General features: G+C 51.3%; 2 protein-coding genes across 2 annotated transcripts in view; both read right to left on the bottom strand.

Moving 5' to 3' along the window:
* CCDC81 (coiled-coil domain containing 81) overlaps positions 1-10646 on the bottom strand; it is a 67829-nt gene extending 57183 nt beyond the window's left edge. Inside the window, exon 1 of the mRNA XM_073662030.1 lies at positions 10452-10646. The gene's annotated coding sequence lies outside the window, so the exon portion shown is untranslated. The remainder of the gene's footprint in view (positions 1-10451) is intronic.
* Positions 10647-16271: 5625 nt separating this feature from the next.
* On the bottom strand, positions 16272-23408 carry HIKESHI (heat shock protein nuclear import factor hikeshi). The gene is made up of 5 exons (XM_073662023.1): positions 23256-23408; positions 22117-22354; positions 18873-19024; positions 18380-18498; positions 16272-17492 (listed from the first exon to the last, which is right to left on the bottom strand). The coding sequence occupies exons 1-5, from the start codon at positions 23283-23285 to the stop codon at positions 17438-17440; spliced, it is 594 nt and encodes a 197-aa protein (XP_073518124.1). The 5' UTR covers positions 23286-23408; the 3' UTR covers positions 16272-17437.
* Positions 23409-23722: the final 314 nt, after the last annotated feature.

The raw sequence follows: 23722 nt of genomic DNA, 5'->3' as shown, positions 1-23722 counted from the left end.
CTCTCACCCTCTCCATCAGTCTCCCCGCAGAGTCTCATACCCTCTCCATCACTCTCCCCACAGAGCCTCTCACCCTCTCCATCAGTCTCCCCGCAGAGCCTCACACCCTCTCCATCAGTCTCCCCACAGAGCCTCTCACCCTCTCCATCAGTCTCCCCGCAGAGCCTCACACCCTCTCCATCACTCTCCCTACAGAGCCTCTCACCCTCTCCATCAGTCTCCCCGCAGAGCCTCACACCCTCTCCATCACTCTCCCCACAGAGCCTCTCACCCTCTCCATCAGTCACCCCGCAGAGCCTCTCACCCTCTCCATCAGTCTCCCCGCAGAGTCTCACACCCTCTCCATCACTCTCCCCACAGAGCCTCTCACCCTCTCCATCAGTCTCCCTGCAGAGCCTCACACCCTCTCCATCACTCTCCCCACAGAGCCTCTCACCCTCTCCATCAGTCACCCCGCAGAGCCTCACACCCTCTCCAGCAGTCTCCCCGCAGAGCCTCTCACCCTCTCCATCAGTCTCCCCGCAGAGCCTCTCACCCTCTCCATCAGTCTCCCCACAGAGCCTCTCACCCTCTCCATCAGTCTCCCCGCAGAGCCTCTCACCCTCTCCATCAGTCTCCCCGCAGAGCCTCACACCCTCTCCATCACTCTCCCTACAGAGCCTCTCACCCTCTCCATCAGTCTCCCCGCAGAGCCTCACACCCTCTCCATCACTCTCCCCACAGAGCCTCTCACCCTCTCCATCAGTCTCCCCGCAGAGCCTCACACCCTCTCCATCACTCTCCCCACAGAGCCTCTCACCCTCTCCATCAGTCACCCCGCAGAGCCTCTCACCCTCTCCATCAGTCTCCCCGCAGAGTCTCACACCCTCTCCATCACTCTCCCCACAGAGCCTCTCACCCTCTCCATCAGTCTCCCCGCAGAGCCTCACACCCTCTCCATCAGTCTCCCCACAGAGCCTCTCACCCTCTCCATCAGTCTCCCCGCAGAGCCTCACACCCTCTCCATCACTCTCCCTACAGAGCCTCTCACCCTCTCCATCAGTCTCCCCGCAGAGCCTCACACCCTCTCCATCACTCTCCCCACAGAGCCTCTCACCCTCTCCATCAGTCACCCCGCAGAGCCTCTCACCCTCTCCATCAGTCTCCCCGCAGAGTCTCACACCCTCTCCATCACTCTCCCCACAGAGCCTCTCACCCTCTCCATCAGTCTCCCTGCAGAGCCTCACACCCTCTCCATCACTCTCCCCACAGAGCCTCTCACCCTCTCCATCAGTCACCCCGCAGAGCCTCACACCCTCTCCATCAGTCTCCCCGCAGAGCCTCTCACCCTCTCCATCAGTCTCCCCGCAGAGCCTCTCACCCTCTCCATCAGTCTCCCCGCAGAGCCTCTCACCCTCTCCATCAGTCTCCCCGCAGAGCCTCTCACCCTCTCCATCAGTCTCCCCGCAGAGCTTCTCTCCCTCTCCATCACCCTCCCCACAGAGCCTCTCACCCTCTCCATCAGTCTCCCTGCAGAGCCTCACACCCTCTCCATCAGTCTCCCCGCAGAGCCTCTCACCCTCTCCATCAGCCTCCCCCTTAGAGCCTCTCTCCCTCTCCATCTGTCTCCCCGCAGAGCCTCTCACCCTCTCCATCAGTCTCCCCGCAGAGCTTCTCACCCTCTCCATCAGTCTCCCCGCAGAGCCTCTCACCCTCTCCATCAGTCTCCCCGCAGAGCCTCTTACCCTCTCCATCAGTCTCCCCGCAGAGCCTCTCACCCTCTCCATCAGCCTCCCTCTTAGAGCCTCTCTCCCTCTCCATCTGTCTCCCCGCAGAGCCTCTCACCCTCTCCACCAGTCTCCCCGCAGAGCCTCTTACCCTCTCCATCAGTCTCACCGCAGAGCCTCTCACCCTCTCCATCAGCCTCCCTTTTAGAGCCTCTCTCCCTCTCCATCTGTCTCCCCGCAGAGCCTCTCACCCTCTCCATCAGTCTCCCCGCAGAGTCTCTCACCCTCTCCATCAGCCTCCCCCTTAGAGCCTCTCTCCCTCTCAATCTGTCTCCCCACAGAGCCTCTCACCCTCTCCATCAGTCACCCCGCAGAGCCTCTCACCCTCTCCATCAGTCTCCCCACAGAGCCTCTCACCCTCTCCATCAGTCTCCCCGCAGAGCCTCACACCCTCTCCATCACTCTCCCTACAGAGCCTCTCACCCTCTCCATCAGTCTCCCCGCAGAGCCTCACACCCTCTCCATCACTCTCCCCACAGAGCCTCTCACCCTCTCCATCAGTCACCCCGCAGAGCCTCTCACCCTCTCCATCAGTCTCCCCGCAGAGTCTCACACCCTCTCCATCACTCTCCCCACAGAGCCTCTCACCCTCTCCATCAGTCTCCCTGCAGAGCCTCACACCCTCTCCATCACTCTCCCCACAGAGCCTCTCACCCTCTCCATCAGTCACCCCGCAGAGCCTCACACCCTCTCCATCAGTCTCCCCGCAGAGCTTCACACCCTCTCCATCACTCTCCCCACAGAGCCTCTCACCCTCTCCATCAGTCACCCCGCAGAGCCTCTCACCTTCTCCATCAGTCTCCCCGCAGAGCCTCAAACCCTCTCCATCAGTCTCCCCGCAGAGCTTCACACCCTCTCCATCACTCTCCCCACAGAGCCTCACACCCTCTCCATCACTCACCCCACAAAGCCTCTCATCCTCTCCATCAGTCTCCCCGCAGAGCCTCACACCCTCTCCATCAGTCTCCCTACAGAGCCTCTCACCCTCTCCATCAGTCTCCCTGCAGAGCCTCACACCCTCTCCATCACTCTCCCCACAGAGCCTCTCACCCTCTCCATCAGTCACCCCGCAGAGCCTCACACCCTCTCCATCAGTCTCCCCGCAGAGACTCTCACCCTCTCCATCAGTCTCCCCGCAGAGCCTCTCACCCTCTCCATCAGTCTCCCCGCAGAGCCTCTCACCCTCTCCGTCAGTCTCCCCGCAGAGCTTCTCACCCTCTCCATCACCCTCCCCACAGAGCCTCTCACCTTCTCCATCAGTCTCCCTGCAGAGCCTCACACCCTCTCCATCAGTCTCCCCGCAGAGCCTCTCTCCCTCTCCATCTGTCTCCCCGCAGAGCCTCTCACCCTCTCCATCAGTCTCCCCGCAGAGCTTCTCACGTTCTCCATCAGTCTCCCCGCAGAGCCTCTCACCCTCTCCATCAGTCTCCCCGCAGAGCCTCTTACCCTCTCCATCAGTCTCCCCGCAGAGCCTCTCACCCTCTCCATCAGCCTCCCTCTTAGAGCCTCTCTCCCTCTCCATCTGTCTCCCCGCAGAGCCTCTCACCCTCTCCATCAGTCTCCCCGCAGAGCCTCTTACCCTCTCCATCAGTCTCCCCGCAGAGCCTCTCACCCTCTCCATCAGCCTCCCTCTTAGAGCCTCTCTCCCTCTCCATCTGTCTCCCCGCAGAGCCTCTCACCCTCTCCATCAGTCTCCCCGCAGAGTCTCTCACCCTCTCCATCAGCCTCCCCCTTAGAGCCTCTCTCCCTCTCAATCTGTCTCCCCGCAGAGCCTCTCACCCTCTCCATCAGTCACCCCGCAGAGCCTCTCAACCTCTCCATCAGTCTCCCCACAGAGCCTCTCACCCTCTCCATCAGTCTCCCCGCAGAGCCTCACACCCTCTCCATCACTCTCCCTACAGAGCCTCTCACCTCTCCATCAGTCTCCCCGCAGAGCCTCACACCCTCTCCATCACTCTCCCCACAGAGCCTCTCACCCTCTCCATCAGTCGCCCCGCAGAGCCTCTCACCCTCTCCATCAGTCTCCCCGCAGAGTCTCACACCCTCTCCATCACCCTCCCCACAAAGCCTCTCACCCTCTCCATCAGTCTCCCTGCAGAGCCTCACACCCTCTCCATCACTCTCCCCACAGAGCCTCTCACCCTCTCCATCAGTCACCCCGCAGAGCCTCACACCCTCTCCATCAGTCTCCCCGCAGAGCTTCACACCCTCTCCATCACTCTCCCCACAGAGCCTCTCACCCTCTCCATCACTCACCCCACAGAGCCTCTCACCCTCTCCATCAGTCTCCCCGCAGAGCCTCACACCCTCTCCATCAGTCTCCCCGCAGAGCCTCACACCCTCTCCATCAGTCTCCCTGCAGAGCCTCTCACCCTCTCCATCACTCTCCCTACAGAGCCTCTCACCCTCTCCATCAGTCTCCCCGCAGAGCCTCACACCCTCTCCATCACTCTCCCCACAGAGCCTCTCACCCTCTCCATCAGTCACCCCGCAGAGCCTCTCACCCTCTCCATCAGTCTCCCCGCAGAGTCTCACACCCTCTCCATCACCCTCCCCACAAAGCCTCTCACCCTCTCCATCAGTCTCCCTGCAGAGCCTCACACCCTCTCCATCACTCTCCCCACAGAGCCTCTCACCCTCTCCATCAGTCACCCCGCAGAGCCTCACACCCTCTCCATCAGTCTCCCCGCAGAGCTTCACACCCTCTCCATCACTCTCCCCACAGAGCCTCTCACCCTCTCCATCACTCACCCCACAGAGCCTCTCACCCTCTCCATCAGTCTCCCCGCAGAGCCTCACACCCTCTCCATCAGTCTCCCCGCAGAGCCTCACACCCTCTCCATCAGTCTCCCTACAGAGCCTCTCACCCTCTCCATCAGTCTCCCCGCAGAGCCTCACACCCTCTCCATCACTCTCCCCACAGAGCCTCTCACCCTCTCCATCAGTCACCCCGCAGAGCCTCTCACCTTCTCCATCAGTCTCCCCGCAGAGCCTCAAACCCTCTCCATCAGTCTCCCCGCAGAGCTTCACACCCTCTCCATCACTCTCCCCACAGAGCCTCACACCCTCTCCATCACTCACCCCACAGAGCCTCTCATCCTCTCCATCAGTCTCCCCGCAGAGCCTCACACCCTCTCCATCAGTCTCCCTACAGAGCCTCTCACCCTCTCCATCAGTCTCCCTGCAGAGCCTCACACCCTCTCCATCACTCTCCCCACAGAGCCTCTCACCCTCTCCATCAGTCACCCCGCAGAGCCTCACACCCTCCATCACTCTCCCCGCAGAGCCTCTCACCCTCTCCATCAGTCTCCCCGCAGAGCCTCTCACCCTCTCCATCAGTCTCCCCGCAGAGCCTCTCACCCTCTCCATCAGTCTCCCCGCAGAGCTTCTCACCCTCTCCATCACCCTCCCCACAGAGCCTCTCACCCTCTCCATCAGTCTCCCTGCAGAGCCTCACACCCTCTCCATCAGTCTCCCCGCAGAGCCTCTCTCCCTCTCCATCTGTCTCCCCGCAGAGCCTCTCACCCTCTCCATCAGTCTCCCCGCAGAGCTTCTCATGTTCTCCATCAGTCTCCCCGCAGAGCCTCTCACCCTCTCCATCAGTCTCCCCGCAGAGCCTCTTACCCTCTCCATCAGTCTCCCCGCAGAGCCTCTCACCCTCTCCATCAGCCTCCCTCTTAGAGCCTCTCTCCCTCTCCATCTGTCTCCCCGCAGAGCCTCTCACCCTCTCCATCAGTCTCCCCGCAGAGCCTCTTACCCTCTCCATCAGTCTCCCCGCAGAGCCTCTCACCCTCTCCATCAGCCTCCCTCTTAGAGCCTCTCTCCCTCTCCATCTGTCTCCCCGCAGAGCCTCTCACCCTCTCCATCAGTCTCCCCGCAGAGTCTCTCACCCTCTCCATCAGCCTCCCCCTTAGAGCCTCTCTCCCTCTCAATCTGTCTCCCCGCAGAGCCTCTCACCCTCTCCATCAGTCACCCCGCAGAGCCTCTCACCCTCTCCATCAGTCTCCCCACAGAGCCTCTCACCCTCTCCATCAGTCTCCCCGCAGAGCCTCACACCCTCTCCATCACTCTCCCTACAGAGCCTCTCACCCTCTCCATCAGTCTCCCCGCAGAGCCTCACACCCTCTCCATCACTCTCCCCACAGAGCCTCTCACCCTCTCCATCAGTCGCCCCGCAGAGCCTCTCACCCTCTCAATCAGTCTCCCCGCAGAGTCTCACACCCTCTCCATCACCCTCCCCACAAAGCCTCTCACCCTCTCCATCAGTCTCCCTGCAGAGCCTCACACCCTCTCCATCACTCTCCCCACAGAGCCTCTCACCCTCTCCATCAGTCACCCCGCAGAGCCTCACACCCTCTCCATCAGTCTCCCCGCAGAGCTTCACACCCTCTCCATCACTCTCCCCACAGAGCCTCTCACCCTCTCCATCACTCACCCCACAGAGCCTCTCACCCTCTCCATCAGTCTCCCCGCAGAGCCTCACACCCTCTCCATCAGTCTCCCCGCAGAGCCTCACACCCTCTCCATCAGTCTCCCTGCAGAGCCTCTCACCCTCTCCATCACTCTCCCTACAGAGCCTCTCACTCTCTCCATCAGTCTCCCCGCAGAGCCTCACACCCTCTCCATCACTCTCCCCACAGAGCCTCTCACCCTCTCCATCAGTCACCCCGCAGAGCCTCTCACCCTCTCCATCAGTCTCCCCGCAGAGTCTCACACCCTCTCCATCACCCTCCCCACAAAGCCTCTCACCCTCTCCATCAGTCTCCCTGCAGAGCCTCACACCCTCTCCATCACTCTCCCCACAGAGCCTCTCACCCTCTCCATCAGTCACCCCGCAGAGCCTCACACCCTCTCCATCAGTCTCCCCGCAGAGCTTCACACCCTCTCCATCACTCTCCCCACAGAGCCTCTCACCCTCTCCATCACTCACCCCACAGAGCCTCTCACCCTCTCCATCAGTCTCCCCGCAGAGCCTCACACCCTCTCCATCAGTCTCCCCGCAGAGCCTCACACCCTCTCCATCAGTCTCCCTACAGAGCCTCTCACCCTCTCCATCAGTCTCCCTGCAGAGCCTCACACCCTCTCCATCACTCTCCCCACAGAGCCTCTCACCCTCTCCATCAGTCACCCCGCAGAGCCTCTCACCTTCTCCATCAGTCTCCCCGCAGAGCCTCAAACCCTCTCCATCAGTCTCCCCGCAGAGCTTCACACCCTCTCCATCACTCTCCCCACAGAGCCTCACACCCTCTCCATCACTCACCCCACAGAGCCTCTCATCCTCTCCATCAGTCTCCCCGCAGAGCCTCACACCCTCTCCATCAGTCTCCCTACAGAGCCTCTCACCCTCTCCATCAGTCTCCCTGCAGAGCCTCACACCCTCTCCATCACTCTCCCCACAGAGCCTCTCACCCTCTCCATCAGTCACCCCGCAGAGCCTCACACCCTCTCCATCAGTCTCCCCGCAGAGCCTCTCACCCTCTCCATCAGTCTCCCCGCAGAGCCTCTCACCCTCTCCATCAGTCTCCCCGCAGAGCCTCTCACCCTCTCCATCAGTCTCCCCGCAGAGCTTCTCACCCTCTCCATCACCCTCCCCACAGAGCCTCTCACCCTCTCCATCAGTCTCCCTGCAGAGCCTCACACCCTCTCCATCAGTCTCCCCGCAGAGCCTCTCTCCCTCTCCATCTGTCTCCCCGCAGAGCCTCTCACCCTCTCCATCAGTCTCCCCGCAGAGCTTCTCACGTTCTCCATCAGTCTCCCCGCAGAGCCTCTCACCCTCTCCATCAGTCTCCCCGCAGAGCCTCTTACCCTCTCCATCAGTCTCCCCGCAGAGCCTCTCACCCTCTCCATCAGCCTCCCTCTTAGAGCCTCTCTCCCTCTCCATCTGTCTCCCCGCAGAGCCTCTCACCCTCTCCATCAGTCTCCCCGCAGAGCCTCTTACCCTCTCCATCAGTCTCCCCGCAGAGCCTCTCACCCTCTCCATCAGCCTCCCTCTTAGAGCCTCTCTCCCTCTCCATCTGTCTCCCCGCAGAGCCTCTCACCCTCTCCATCAGTCTCCCCGCAGAGTCTCTCACCCTCTCCATCAGCCTCCCCCTTAGAGCCTCTCTCCCTCTCAATCTGTCTCCCCGCAGAGCCTCTCACCCTCTCCATCAGTCACCCCGCAGAGCCTCTCACCCTCTCCATCAGTCTCCCCACAGAGCCTCTCACCCTCTCCATCAGTCTCCCCGCAGAGCCTCACACCCTCTCCATCACTCTCCCTACAGAGCCTCTCACCCTCTCCATCAGTCTCCCCGCAGAGCCTCACACCCTCTCCATCACTCTCCCCACAGAGCCTCTCACCCTCTCCATCAGTCGCCCCGCAGAGCCTCTCACCCTCTCCATCAGTCTCCCCGCAGAGTCTCACACCCTCTCCATCACCCTCCCCACAAAGCCTCTCACCCTCTCCATCAGTCTCCCTGCAGAGCCTCACACCCTCTCCATCACTCTCCCCACAGAGCCTCTCACCCTCTCCATCAGTCACCCCGCAGAGCCTCACACCCTCTCCATCAGTCTCCCCGCAGAGCTTCACACCCTCTCCATCACTCTCCCCACAGAGCCTCTCACCCTCTCCATCACTCACCCCACAGAGCCTCTCACCCTCTCCATCAGTCTCCCCGCAGAGCCTCACACCCTCTCCATCAGTCTCCCCGCAGAGCCTCACACCCTCTCCATCAGTCTCCCTGCAGAGCCTCTCACCCTCTCCATCACTCTCCCTACAGAGCCTCTCACCCTCTCCATCAGTCTCCCCGCAGAGCCTCACACCCTCTCCATCACTCTCCCCACAGAGCCTCTCACCCTCTCCATCAGTCACCCCGCAGAGCCTCTCACCCTCTCCATCAGTCTCCCCGCAGAGTCTCACACCCTCTCCATCACCCTCCCCACAAAGCCTCTCACCCTCTCCATCAGTCTCCCTGCAGAGCCTCACACCCTCTCCATCACTCTCCCCACAGAGCCTCTCACCCTCTCCATCAGTCACCCCGCAGAGCCTCACACCCTCTCCATCAGTCTCCCCGCAGAGCTTCACACCCTCTCCATCACTCTCCCCACAGAGCCTCTCACCCTCTCCATCACTCACCCCACAGAGCCTCTCACCCTCTCCATCAGTCTCCCCGCAGAGCCTCACACCCTCTCCATCAGTCTCCCCGCAGAGCCTCACACCCTCTCCATCAGTCTCCCTGCAGAGCCTCTCACCCTCTCCATCAGTCTCCCTGCAGAGCTTCTCACCCTCTCCATCAGTCTCCCTGCAGAGCCTCACACCCTCTCCATCACTCTCCCCCTCTCCATCAGTCTCCCTGCAGAGCCTCACACCCTCTCCATCACTCTCCCCGCAGAGCCTCTCACCCTCTCCATCAGTCTCCCCCTCTCCATCAGTCTCCCTGCAGAGTCTCACACCCTCTCCATCAGTCTCCCCGCAGAGCCTCTCACCCTCTACATCAGTCTCCCTGCAGAGCCTCTCACCCTCTCCATCAGTCTCCCTGCAGAGTCTCACACCCTCTCCATCACTCTCCCCACAGAGCCTCTCACCCTCTCCATCAGTCTCCCTGCAGAGCCTCACACCCTCTCCATCACACTCCCCCTCTCCATCAGTCTCCCCGCAGAGCCTCACACCCTCTCCATCAGTCTCCCCGCAGAGCCTCTCACCCTCTCCATCAGTCTCCCCCTCTCCATCAGTCTCCCTGCAGAGTCTCACACCCTCTCCATCAGTCTCCCCGCAGAGCCTCTCACCCTCTACATCAGTCTCCCTGCAGAGCCTCTCACCCTCTCCATCAGTCACCCCGCAGAGCCTCACACCCTCTCCATCACTCTCCCCACAGAGCCTCTCACCCTCTCCATCAGTCTCCCCACAGAGCCTCTCACCCTCTCCATCAGTCTCCCCGCAGAGCCTCTCACCCTCTCCATCAGTCTCCCCGCAGAGCCTCTCTCCCTCTCCATCAGTCACCCCGCAGAGCCTCTCACCCTCTCCATCAGTCTCCCCGCAGAGCCTCTCACCCTCTCCATCAGTCTCCCTGCAGAGCCTCTCACCCTCTCCATCAGTCTCCCTGCAGAGCCTCACACCCTCTCCATCAGTCACCCCGCAGAGCCTCTCAACCTCTCCATCAGTCTCCCCGCAGAGCCTCACACCCTCTCCATCACTCTCCCCACAGAGCCTCTCACCCTCTCCATCACTCACCCCACAGAGCCTCTCACCATCTCCATCAGTCTCCCCACAGAGCCTCTCACCCTCTCCATCACTCTCCCCACAGAGCCTCTCACCCTCTCCATCAGTCACCCCGCAGAGCCTCTCAACCTCTCCATCAGTCTCCCCGCAGATCCTCACACCCTCTCCATCACTCTCCCCACAGAGCCTCTCACCCTCTCCATCACTCACCCCACAGAGCCTCTCACCATCTCCATCAGTCTCCCCGCAGAGCCTCACACCCTCTCCATCACTCTCCCCACAGAGCCTCTCACCCTCTCCATCACTCACCCCACAGAGCCTCTCACCCTCTCCATCACTCTCCCCACAGAGCCTCTCACCCTCTCCATCACTCACCCCACAGAGCCTCTCACCCTCTCCATCAGTCTCCCCGCAGAGCCTCACACCCTCTCCATCAGTCATTCCGCAGAGCCTCACACCCTCTCCATCAGTCACTCCGCAGAGCCTCTCACCCTTTCCGTCACTCTCCCTGCAGAGCTTCTCGCCCTCTCTCAGTCCACCAGGCAGAGCTCTCCTCTCCTCCTTTCCTCGCCCTCTCGCCGTCCTCCGGGCAGAGCTCTCCTCTCCTCTCCTCCTTTCCTTTCCTTCTCTCCGTCCTCCAGATCCCTCCGTCTCTAGGACGCGCACAGAGAGCCCGGCTGTTGCTAGGGATGACGTCATCCTCGCACCTCCGCAGACCCCGCCCAAGTGTACAGAACGGGGTGCGTAGCGGAGCGAGCACTACTGAGCATGCGCAGAAGGCAGGGGCAATGGAGTAACATTGTATAATCACGATGTAACCGGAGATGTGCAGTGATGCGTTACCGCGTGTAGCCGCCGTCTCAATAGATAAGAGAGCAAGGGGGGATGTGTGTTGTGCGGGTTACATGGCAGTGCAAAGTCATTTACACACAGGACCCGGAGATTATATTGAGTTCTATGGCCATAGTGATAGTGATGAAGCAATCCACCCAAAAAACAGCTCCAGATATCCCAATAAGCGGTGACTGCGACCACACAATGGACAGAGACATTGCACCTTGGATTTCAGCTCTGAGGCCGATTCCTTATTGTTTTTTTTTTTTTACTTGGTTTCATTTTTCTTTTTTTCAGCACTTCCTCCAGGACTCTCCATAGAAAATAATCCAATATTCTATAGTGGCCGCCGCGCTCCCCGTGAGTTTAAAAACTTCTTGTCCACAAATAAAATTTATTGCTCAAGCAAACGAATGTAAAAAAACCGATACAAAACATTTCGGCGGAAACAACCGCCTTCCTCCGGTATCTGAATAAAATTACACGTGACTCTTTGCTTTATAGGAAAAAAAGAATAACCAGATTTTTCGGACTATTAAGACACACCCCAAATTTTGGGGTGGAAAGTAGAAAAAAAATATTTTTTATAAGATGGGGGTCCATCTTATAGTCTGAATAGGTATGGTATCTTACCTGGGGGGCAGTGGAGCAAGGGTCACAGGAGGCAGGGTCCCTCAAGAAGTCGGCGGCTGCAGCAGAAGAGGTCAGATGCTGTGGAGCCTGTGCCGGGCCGGGCCCTGTTCCTCTGCGGAGGCCTCTGGCTGGGGCTGAGGCTGGGGATGAGGCCGGGGACTCTGGCTGGGGTTGAAGCTGGGGCTGAGGCCGGGGACTGGGGCTGGTGCTGGTGCCGAGGCCTCTGGCTGGGGCTGGTGCCTGTACCAGGCTGCGGTCAGTGCCGGGCTGTGAGTGGCGAAGCAGTGCGGCCTGTGCAGGTTTCCGGTGTGCGCGGCCATCTTTCTAGAGCTGTGATCTACAGGAAAATGGCCGCTGGAGCTACCAGTCCGCGCATGCGCCAGCTCGGGCGGCCATTTTCCTGTAGATCACAGCTCTAGGAAGATGGCCGCGCACACCGGAAACCTGCGCAGGCCGCACGCCTTCTCACAGCCCGACACCGGCCCCAGCCAGGTACAGGTGCCGGCCCCAGTCGTTCACCTCTGCTGACGCCGCCGCTGTTACCACCGCCGCGTTCCTGGGGTGCCTTGCGATCCCACTTTACCACCACCGCAGGTAACGTTCGGACCATAAGACGCACCCCCTATTTTCCTCCCAAATATTGGGGGGAAAATGTGCGTCTTATGGTCCGAAAAATACGGTATTCAAATAAGAGTGTGGAAATCACCACAGCCGTCTAATCAGTCTCACTATCCGTTTCATCTATAGCGCTTCATTAAATGGTGAAAACAAACATCCCTATACAGCAAATCACTAAACTAAAAACCACTCAAGACATGTATCAATAAAATTACTACCCACGAAGAATTCACTTGATTTACAAGAAAAGTGAAAAAAGTTTTTCATATAAAAATAAATAATTTTTTCTTAAAGTTTTTTTTTAAAAGGATATACAGTACGGACCAAAAGTTTGGACACATCTTGTCATTTAAAGATTTTTCTGTATTTTCATGACTTTGAAAATTGTACATTCACACTGAAGGCATCAAAACTATGAATTAACACATGTGGAATTATATACTTAAAAAAAAGTGTGAAACAACTGAAAATATGTCTTATATTCTAGGTTCTTCAAAGTAGCCACCTTTTGCTTTGATGACTGCTTTGCACACTCTTGGCATTTTCTTGATCAGCTTCAAGAGGTAGTCACCGGAAATGGTTTTCACTTCACAGGTGTGCCCTGTCAGGTTTAATAAGTGGGATTTCTTGCCTTATAAATGGGGTTGGGACCATCAGTTGTGTTGTGCAGAAGTCTGGTGGATACACAGCTGATAGTCCTACTGAATAGACTGTTAGAATTTGTATTATGGCAAGAAAAAAGCAGCTAAGTAAAGAAAAACGAGTGGCCATCATTACTTTAAGAAATGAAGGTCAGTCAGTCCGAAAAATTGGGCAAACTTTGAATGTGTCCCCAAGTGCAGTTGCAAAAACCATCAAGCACTACAAAGAAACTGGCTCACATAAGGACCGCCCCAGGAAAGGAAGACCAAGAGTCACCTCTGCTTCTGAGGATAAGTTTATCCGAGTCACCAGCCTCAGAAATCGCAGGTTAACAGCAGCTCAGATTAGAGACCAGGTCAATGCCACACAGAGTTCTAGCAGCAGACACATCTCTACAACAACTGTTAAGAGGAGACTTTGTGCAGCAGGCCTTCATGATAAAATAGCTGCTAGGAAACCACTGCTAAGGACAGGCAACAAGCAGAAGAGACTTGTTTGGGCAAAAGAAAACAAGGAATGGACATTAGACCAGAGGAAATCTGTGCTTTGGTCTCATGAGTCCAAATTTGAGATCTTTGGTTCCAACCACCGTGTCTTTGTGCGACACAGAAAAGGTGAATGGATGGACTCTACATGCCTGGTTCCCACCGTGAAGCATGGAGGAGGAGGTGTGATAGTGTGGGGGTGCTTTGCTGGTGACACTGTTGGGGATTTATTCAAAATTGAAGGCATACTGAACCAGCATGGCTACCACAGCATCTTGCAGCGGCATGCTATTCCATCCGGTTTGTGTTTAGTTGGACCATCATTTATTTTTCAACAGGACAATGACCCCAAACACACCTCCAGGCTGTGTAAGGGCTATTTGACCAAGAAGGAGAGTGATGGGGTGCTACGCCAGATGACCTGGCCTCCACAGACCTCCAGACCTGAACCCAATCGAGATGGTTTGGGGTGAGCTGGACCGCAGAGTGAAGGCAAAAGGGCCAACAAGTGCTAAGCATCTCTGGGAACTCCTTCAAGATTGTTGGAAGACCATTTCCGGTGACTACCTCTTGAATCTCATCAAGAGAATGCCAAGAGTGTGCAAAGCAGTCATCAAAGCAAAAGGTGGCTACTTTGAAGAACCTAGAATATAAGACATATTTTCAGTTGTTTCACACTTTTTTGTTAAGTATATAGTTCCACATGTGTTAATTCATAGTTTTGATGCCTTCAGTGTGAATGTACAATTTTCAGAGTCATGAAAATACAGAAAAATCTTTAAATGAGGTGTGTCCAAACTTTTGGTCTGTACTGTATATATATTAAATTCTTTCCACTATATCATTGAGGCCATTGGGATGCAATGTACGAAGGCGATAAATCCATTATGTCTCTTTGCGATTAAGCAGAGAATTTCTATTAATAGTTTCCACAGGTATTTGTTCTAGAGGTGTCACCATTATATTAAAATTCTTATCATGCTTAAGTAATAAATGTCTCGACAAGCTGTGTTTTAAAAACCCATTTTTTGCTCTATTTCTGTGCCCGTTCATACGAGCTTGTAACGTCTGCGTCGTGCGCCCCACGTACTGTAGCCCACCGCTACAACTAATCACGTAAACGATATAATCGCTATCACAAGTCAGATTCTGTTTTATTCTAATCATTTCACCTGTACTTTTGCTTGCGATCTGTTTCGCACCATGGTTCAGGACCCCACAAGTATGACATTTCCTGGAGCTGCATCTAAAAACTCCAATCTCATTATCTTTAATTTTTCTATTTTTTTCAGATCTTTTTTTATTATCTCTTAACCTACTTGGGGGCTATTAGACTTTTTATCGTTTTCTCCCTCCTAAAAGTTATACCTGGTTCCTCAGGCAGACATTTTCCAAAAATCGGATCCCGTTTTAAAATATACCAGTACTTTTTCAGAATCATGCGTATCATTTTGTTTCCCCTATGGAAAGTCGTGATAAAATTACATTTCCCCCTGCCTCCTTCTCTAGCCTTTGTTTCTTTAAAAATCACCTCATTTTCTTCCCCTTCTTTTTCACTCAAACAATCCTCCTGCTTTCTTGCCCTATTTTTTTCATATTCAATTTTTTGGGATATTTCTTTTCCTCAAATCTTTTCTTTAAGATGTCAGCCTGCGTTTCATAGTCTTTCTCTTCAGTACAGTTTTTCCTGATGCGAAAAAACTGTACGGAATGTTTTCTTTCCATATTTTGTAATGGGCACTTCTAAAATCCAAAAATCCGTTGGAATCAAGGTTTTTAAAATGCGTTTTTGTGATGATACACGTACCCTTGTGGCTAATTTCCAAATCTAAATACGTTATTTTTTCATTATTTCTGAGGTGAATGAAATGTCCCAATCGTTTTTATTCAGCGTATTTATCATTTCCATAGCTTCTTCTTTTGTCCCATTCCAAATAATTATCCAATCGTCTATAAAACGCTTAGGTTGGTGGAGATTCAGCGGCAGGAAGGAGGAGCACTGAGGAGCTGTCAGGCTAGGTTGGTGGAGATTCAGCGGCAGGAAGGAGGAGCACTGAGAAGCTGTCAGGCTAGGTTGGTGGAGATTCAGCGGCAGGAAGGAAGGGCACTGAGAAGCTGTCAGGCTAGGTTGGTGGAGATTCAGGGGCAGGAAGGAAGGGCACGGAGGAGCTGTCAGGCTAGGTTGGTGGAGATTCAGCGGCAGGAAGGAAGAGCACTGAGGAGCTGTCAGGCTTGGTTGGTGGAGATTCAGCGGCAGGATGGAGGGGCACTGAGGAGCTCTCCGCTTAGGTTGGTGAAGATTCAGCGGCAGGAAGGAGGAGCACTGAGAATGTCAGGATAGATTGGCGGAGATTGAGTGGCAGGGCGGAGAGGCACTAAGAAGCTGTCAGGCTAGGTTGGTGGAGATTCAGCGGACACTGCCTTAGACAGCCCCATCATGAGACACCAAATTCACTGGTAAAAATGCTAAAGGACCCCCAGACAAAGCCTGTGACGAAACGCTCATCCGTGTCTGGAGGTGGAGGCGGTTGTCTTCTCATGAGTCCACAGCTGGGGCTCCTCAGTATCTTTGTTTTGGTCCCATTGTTGGTTTTCTATCGTACATTATTTTCATTTGTATTTTGCAAAGCTCCACCTAGTGGAGCAATAGATATATGACGTGTGCTGTAGCCTCATCCCTGCCATTCATTACTGTGATCTATAGTTTGAACATCGGCCTTCATCACTAATTGATTGTATAATGTGGTTTCTCTTTTGCATTAAACATTATTTTGCGATACATTTGTGCGGAGAATCATTGTTTTTTTCCCCGGTGTGTTTCTGCTTATGAATGGTGTCAGAAAAAGGAAGAAGCACACGCCCCCAGTGAAATCACTCTGGTAACGCCCACTTGGATTTTTCTTTTTCTTTAACTGTTTAGGTGCCTAATGCTTTTATTTTGTTGTTTTTTTTCTAATATAAATAGTGATATTAAAAAAAAAAAAAAAAAAATCTAATTATACACTTTATTTTTTTTATTTACCATAAAAACTTGATTTACATATCAGGTAATTTTCTGATGTCACATTGCCTTTAATACACAATAAGTTCTCTTGGTAATTTTTTTTTTTATGGCACAAAAACTTTATTTAAAGCATAAAAGTTATAATAAAGTTCAAACTGTCATTTCGCCGGCTATAAAACTGGTTCCCTCCATATTGTAAAGTCACATAAACCTGCGATCGGCTGTGGGCAGAGAAGTCCGAGCCTATATATATATATATATATATATACGCAGTATATGTGGTCTCATAGAGAATGGAGTATAATATACTACTACACACAGCTGCCAAAACGGTAGCATATAAATTACACACAGCACAAACAGGGGTTTCAGCATTGCCCCAAGCAAAATATTCTGTTAAATATTGAGACGCCACAACAAAGCAGCAGAAGCGATTTCACACAAAATAAAAAAATAGATAACAAAATTGACAATAATAATAATAAAAAAAAAATATGTAAAGAACAGCACTTATTTTTATTTTTTATAAATCCTGAAATTAATGTCATTGTGAAAAAAAGAAGAAAAAAAAAAAAACTGTGAAACTTTATCATTTGGATCATAAGATGCATCAATTTTTACTGGGCAGCATAAATGGCACAAATTTCTCCAATTGGAGCACCTGGCATAATACAATTGGCACAACTTACCGGGCAAGTCAGACATGTCCCTTTCAGGCTGATATTCAGTGCCGCAAAAAATTGGCGAAAATGGCTTTAATGCGTTTTTTTTTTTTTTTAAACAATTTTTTTTAGCCCGCGCTCCTTTTACTAGACAGGGGTAAGCACAAAAAAGTGCAACAGAATTCTAGTTTATTTGTAAATCTTCCCACAATTATTGCAAATTTGCCCAATATTTTTTCATTCATTTTTTTTTTAACTTCTTGATCTTTTAGGAAAAAAATAAAGTAAAAAAGTTTTTCGATGCAAATAGTGAAATACAGCACAATTGTCTAGTGAAAAACCTTAGAACAGGTTTAGTAAGATGAAGGAGACCAGGCCTGGTCACTAAGGTATTAACACTTCCACAGCCTCATAGAGCAGCCGCCAAAAGTCCACACCCCCTATATGTGTAGCCTCGTCATCGTTATCCGATATCTGCAGTGATGGCAGATACTGTGCCCGTGGGATCCACAACACTCTGCTGGAGGGAATGATGACCAGCAAATTAAGTGTTAAGAGGAGGCACACAATGTTGTTCACAACGCCGGTCGGTCTCCGATTTACGTCTTCCAGAAGAAGGGGTTCTGGGCGAGACGCCGCTGAAAGCTCTCGTACCTAGGAGTGGAAAAGGAAGAGTCAGACAATGAAGTACACGGTAGCTACTGCCAATAAGTGGCACTTGAGAGATCGTTTCGTTGCCAGAATGCAATTCTGCTGCAAACAGTTGCCCAACAGCCAGAGATACTGTAGGTTTGGCTGTTGGGCAACTGTCTGCAGCAGAAACCTCTCCATTTCCGCAGTTGCTAGAGATACTGTAGGTTTCATCCAAGGTTTGTGAAAAGGGAGAGGTTTCTGCTGCAGAGAGTTGCCCAGCAGCCAGAGATACTGTAGGTTTGATCTAAGGTTTGAGAAAAGGGAAAGGTTTCTGCTGCAGACAGTTGCCCAGCAGCCAGAGATACTGTAGGTTTGATCTAAGGTTTGTGAAAAGGGAGAGGTTTCTGTTGCAGACAGTTGCCCAGCAGCCACAGATACTGTAGGTGTGATCCAAGGTTTGTGAAAAGGGAGAGGTTTCTGCTGTAGACAGCTGCCCAAGAGCTAGAGATACTGTAGGTTTGATCTAAGGTTTGTGAAAAGGGAGAGGTATCTGCTGTAGACAGTTGCCCATCAGCCAGAGATACTGTAGGTTTGATCTAAGGTTTGTGAAAAGGGAGATGTTTCTGCTGCAGAGAGTTGCCCAACAGCTAGAAATAGGTCTGATCTAAGGTTTGTGAAAAATGGGGATTGGGAAAGTCAGCTATATGGGACATATAAAATAATTCATCATTTATTCATGCAGTTATGACAGCAACAGGAGAGGCTCAAAGGAGAGAAACTTCCATGAGAGCATTTACTACTTTTAGCTTTTATTTATTTTTTCCTTACGGCCCCTCTATATGCCTATAGGGTCAAACAACTAAATAAAAAAAAGCAACCATATGTAGCCCCCAAATCCCTGTTCTCACCATTTTAGAACCACGTTTGATGGTATGAAGACCTCTGTTGGGTTTGGGGTCATCTGTGTCTGCGTCACGGCAAACGATGAAGCAAAGTTATAAAAGTTATCCAGCATTTTTTGGGTGAACTGAGAAAACAAAAATATATATTAGAAAAAAAGTTGTACTTCGGGAAGTTGTGACCTCAAAGAGGCACCGTCCCACCATCTGGTGGCTTACACGTAAAAAAATGCATAAAGCCTCTGGAGCTTATTAGATACGCAAGCGTTAGGCTCGGGATACACAGCAACATGGCTCGCATTGTGACATCGCATCGAACGATTGGTGTCGCACTGTGACCTACAACCTCCTGCGACACTTTTCCAAATGTGTTGGATTTTTTGACAATGGTCGTAGCTTGTGAGTCGCCTGCTGCAGTCTTCAATGCAAGACACAAGCGACTCATCTGCGATTTGCCCATTTTAGCTGCTCTAAAACAGTGACTTATGTGTTATCTACTGACCTGGGTGAAAGAGTCCACAGTTGACACGGCCGCGCTGGCTACTGGTGTCTGCTGTGCCAGCTGCTCCAACAGCTCCACCGAGATCCCGATCTGTGCTACTGAGGGCGTCTGCGGTAAACTCATAGCCCCAAATGGGTGCTGCGTCCCCTCTCCTGAAAAAATCAGTTATATATCATACATGGATCTGGAAAAGTGTAGAGAAACTCATCTGCCCAACTAATACAGGACGAGTATTATACTAGTTATATTCTTGTACATAGGGGCAGTATTATAGTAGTTATATTCTTGTACATAGGAAGCAGTATTATAGTAGTTATATTCTTGTACATAGGGGGCAGTATTATAGTAGTTATATTCTTGTACATAGGGAGCAGTATTATAGTAGTTATATTCTTGTACATAGGGGACAGTATTATAGTAGTTATATTCTTGTACATAGGGGACAGTATTATAGTAGTTATATTCTTGTACATAGGAGCAGTATTATAGTAGTTACAGTGGGTACGGAAAGTATTCAGACCCCTTTAAATTTTTCACACTTTGTTTCATTGCAGCCATTTGGTAAATTCTAAAAAGTTCATTTTTTTCTCATTAAAGTACACTCTGCACCCCATCTTGACTGAAAAAAAACAGAAACGTAGAAATTTTTGCAAATTTATTAAAAAAGAAAAACTGAAATATCGCATGGTCATAAGTATTCAGACCCTTTGCTCAGTATTGAGTAGAAGCCCCTTTTGAGCTAGTACAGCTAGGAGTCTTCTTGGGAATGATGCAACAAGTTTTTCACACCTGGATTTGGGGATCCTCTGCCATTCTTCCTTGCAGATCCTCTCCAGTTCCGTCAGGTTAGATGGTGAACGTTGGTGGACAGCCATTTTAAGGCCTCTCCAGAGATGCTCAATTGGGTTTAGGTCAGGGCTCTGGCTGGGCCAGTCAAGAATGGTCACAGAGTTGTTCTGAAGCCACTCCTTTGTTATTTTAGCTGTGTGCTTAGGGTCATTGTCTTGTTGGAAGGTGAATCTTCGGCCAAGTCTGAGGTCCAGAGCACTCTGGAAGAGGTTTTCATCCAGGATATCTCTGTACTTGGCCGCATTCATATTTCCTTAAATTATAACCAGTCATCCTGTCAATGCAGCTGAAAAACACCCCCATAGCATGATGCTGCCACCACCATGTTTCACTGTTGGGATTGTATTGGGCAGGTGATGAGCAGTGCCTGGTTTTCTCCACACATACTGCTTAGATTTATCACCAAAAAGTTCTATCTTCGTCTCATCAGACCAGAGAATCTTATTTCTCATAGTCTGGGAGTCCTTCATGTGTATTTGAGCAAACTCTATGCAGGCTTTCATATGTCTAGCACTGAGGAGAGGCTTCCGTCAGGTCACTCTGCCATAATGGCCCGACTGGTGGAGGAATGCAGTGATAGTTGACTTTGTGGAACTTTCTCCCATCTCCCTACTGCATCTCTGGAGCTCAGCCACAGTGATCTTGGGGTTCTTCTTTACCTCTCTCACCAAGGCTCTTCTCCCACGATTGCTCAGTTTGGCTGGACGGCCAGGTCTTGGAGGACTTCTGGTGGTCCCAAACTTCTTCCATTTAAGGATTATGGAGACCACTGTGCTCTTAGGAACCTTGAGTAATGCAGAAATTCTTTTGTAACCTTGGCCAGATCTGTGCCTTGCCACAATTCTGTCTCTGAACTCCTTGGGCAGTTACTTTGAGCTCATGATTCTCATTTGCTCTGACATGCACGGTGAGCTGTGAGGTCTTATATAGACAGGTGTGTGCCTTTCCAAATCAAGTCCTATCAGCTTAATTAAACACAGCTGGACTCCAATGAAGGAGTAGAACCATCTCAAGGAGGATCACAAGGAAATGGACAGCATGTGACTTAAATATGAGTGTCTGAGCAAAGGGTCTGAATACTTATGACCATGTGATATTTCAGTTTTTCTTTTTTAATAAATTTGCAAAAATTTCTACATTTCTGTTTTTTTTCAGTCAGGATGGGGTGCAGAGTGTACTTTAATGAGGAAAAAAATGAACTTTTTAGAATTTACCAAATGGCTGCAATGAAACAAAGAGTGAAAAATTTAAAGGGGTCTGAATACTTTCCGTACCCACTGTATATTCTTGTACATAGGAGCAGTATTATAGTAGTTATATTCTTGTACATAGGAGCAGTATTATAGTAGTTATATTCTTGTATATAGAGGCAGTATTATAGTAGTTATATTCCTGTACATAGGGGGCAGTATTATAGTAGTTATATTATAGCACATAGAGGCAGTATTATAGTAGTTATATTCTTGTACATAGGAGCAGCATTATAGTAGTTATATTCTTGTACATAGGAGCAGTATTATAGTAGTTATATTCTTGTACATAGGAGCAGTATTATAGTAGTTATATTCTTGTACATAGGAGCAGTATTATAGTAGTTATATTCTTGTACATAGGGGCAGTATTATAGTAGTTATATTCTTGTACATAGGGGCAGTATTATAGTAGTTATATTCTTGTACATAGGAGCAGTATTATAGTAGTTATATTCTTGTATATAGAGGCAGTATTATAGTAGTTATATTCCTGTACATAGGGGGCAGTATTATAGTAGTTATATTATAGCACATAGAGGCAGTATTATAGTAGTTATATTCTTGTACATAGGAGCAGTATTATAGTAGTTATATTCTTGTACATAGGAGCAGTATTATAGTAGTTATATTCTTGTACATAGGAGCAGTATTATAGTAGTTATACTCTTGTACATAGGAGCAGTATTATAGTAGTTATATTCTTGTACATAGGGGCAGTATTATAGTAGTTATATTCTTGTACATAGGGGCAGTATTATAGTAGTTATATTCTTGTACATAGGGGCAGTATTATAGTAGTTATATTCTTGTACATAGGGGCAGTATTATAGTAGTTATATTCTTGTACATAGGGGGCAGTATTATAGTAGTTATATTATAGCACATAGAGGCAGTAGTATAGTAGTTATATTCTTGTATATAGGGGGCAGTATTATAGTAGTTATATTCTTGTACATAGGAGCAGTATTATAGTAGTTATATTCTTGTACATAGGGGTCAGTATTATAGTAGTTATATTCTTGTACACAGGGGACAGTATTATAGTAGCTATATTCTTGTACATAGGGGCAGTATTATAGTAGTTATATTCTTGTACATAGGGGCAGTATTATAGTAGTTATATTCTTGTACACAATACTCACCAGACTTCAGGCCGGATATTTTGAATATGGCGCTGGGTTTTTCATTAGTGATGAATCCGAGGAGCTGCCAGACGGGCATGCCGCTGTGATCAGGGTAGGAGATGTACACAGAACCCCCCATTCTCTCTGGGAAGGGGATAGTCCCTAGCATGAACACCACAACGTGGTTGATGCTCTCATAGTCAGGCAGGTTAAAGACAAACTTATCCTCTGCTATCTGCTGGGCATTTGTTTGCACCTATGGAGACGAGAGGAAACGTTTATTCGCTCCACGATCAGTAACATACGGTCGGCCCCATGCAGTTCACATGTCCCTGTATTTTTGTGTTCCAGACAAAAGCGCGGGGACCTGACAGAAATTGTCAGAACTCGCCAATGCAAGTCTATGGATCCACGGAAATAATGGGGACAGCACTCGGACGCCGTCTGCTTGATAGGAGAAGCTCCAGAGGACGATGTCACGTCGCCCCCTGTGCTGTAACGTCCTCCCCTGCGATGTCACGTTGCCCCCTGCAATGTCGTCCACAGTGCTGTAACGTCATCCCCTATAGTGTCGCCCGTGATGTCATGTCGCCCACTGTGCTGTAACGTCCTCCCCTGTGCTGTAACGTCCTCCCCGTGCTGTAACGTCCTCCCCCTGTGCTGTCACGTCCTCCCCTGCGCTGTCACGTTGCCCCCCTGTGCTGTCACGTTGCCCCCCTGTGCTGTCACGTTGCCTCCTGCAGTGTTGCTCCCCACGCTGTCACATCGCTCCCGTGCTGTGACTTTACTTTGGGTTTTAGGGAAACAAGACTGTCTTATCCTCCGATTTACAGACGCCGGAGGCCGTAGTGCAGGGGGCCCTGTGCCACTTTGCTATGGGGTCCCACAGTTCGTTATACAGGGGTCCTGCCCTGCATCCTGACAGCTATACCTATGCCCACCCTATATAAATGCCCCAATCTATGTTATTTATGAGGGGGCCGCACCCAGCCCTGGGGACCAATCAGAATCTGTATAATTTGCATAATACAGCAGCATAGTAAGTATCTGCCCCCTGCATTAGTCACACGTAGGGTTGCCCCAGCTGTGGTGAGGACTACTACTCCCAGCAGGTCCTGGCAGGGATGCAATGTGTCACTATGAGACACGTGACTCACCAGCCTCCCCGCCACCAAGCAGCCGAACATGTCTGCAGGCCGGCGCTGTCCGCAGCCTCCCGGGCTCTGTGTGTCCCCGCCCGCTCCCGTCCAGAAACTTCCAGAAACCCTGCGATAAGGCGGCGTGAGCTCCAGAAACACAATACGCGCCGCAAGCCCCGCCCACCCGAGGCTCAGGACGCCATATTGGAGACTGGCAGATGACTAAACAAAAGCGTCTGCTTCAGCTGCAGACACTGCGTGGTCACGTGACCCGGCTACAGTCCGCCATGTTGGAAAAGGGCAGAAAACAAAAGATGAGCTGAAGGCTTATTTATTCTGCCCAGATAACATTTTTTTTCCTCCAGATTTTCCTCAATCTGGACCCTTAGGAATCCGCACCAAAGACGTGACGCACCGACGGGTTACCATGACAGCCGGAGACCTACTGAACACCCCGTAAGCTGCCATCTTGGTCCTCCTGTGAT

This window comes from Phyllobates terribilis, unplaced genomic scaffold (genome assembly GCF_046119375.1).
Source record: "Phyllobates terribilis strain yellow unplaced genomic scaffold, ASM4611937v1 Scaffold_2__4_contigs__length_985480577, whole genome shotgun sequence".
In the NCBI taxonomy this organism is placed as follows: Eukaryota; Metazoa; Chordata; class Amphibia; order Anura; family Dendrobatidae; genus Phyllobates; species Phyllobates terribilis.
This window is presented reverse-complemented; position numbering and strand designations above follow the sequence as displayed.

What these genes read in the sequence shown, in the direction of transcription:
- HIKESHI (XM_073662023.1), bottom strand. Translation starts at nt 23,285, where the DNA reads ATGTTCGGCTGCTTGGTGGCGGGGAGGCTG. An exon ending in GCTTGGTGGCGGGGAGGCTG is followed by an intron (nt 22,355 to 23,255) that starts GTGAGTCACGTG and finishes TCGTCTCCATAG; the next exon opens with GTGCAAACAAATGCCCAGCA. An exon ending in AATATCCGGCCTGAAGTCTG is followed by an intron (nt 19,025 to 22,116) that starts GTGAGTATTGTG and finishes TGATTTTTTCAG; the next exon opens with GAGAGGGGACGCAGCACCCA.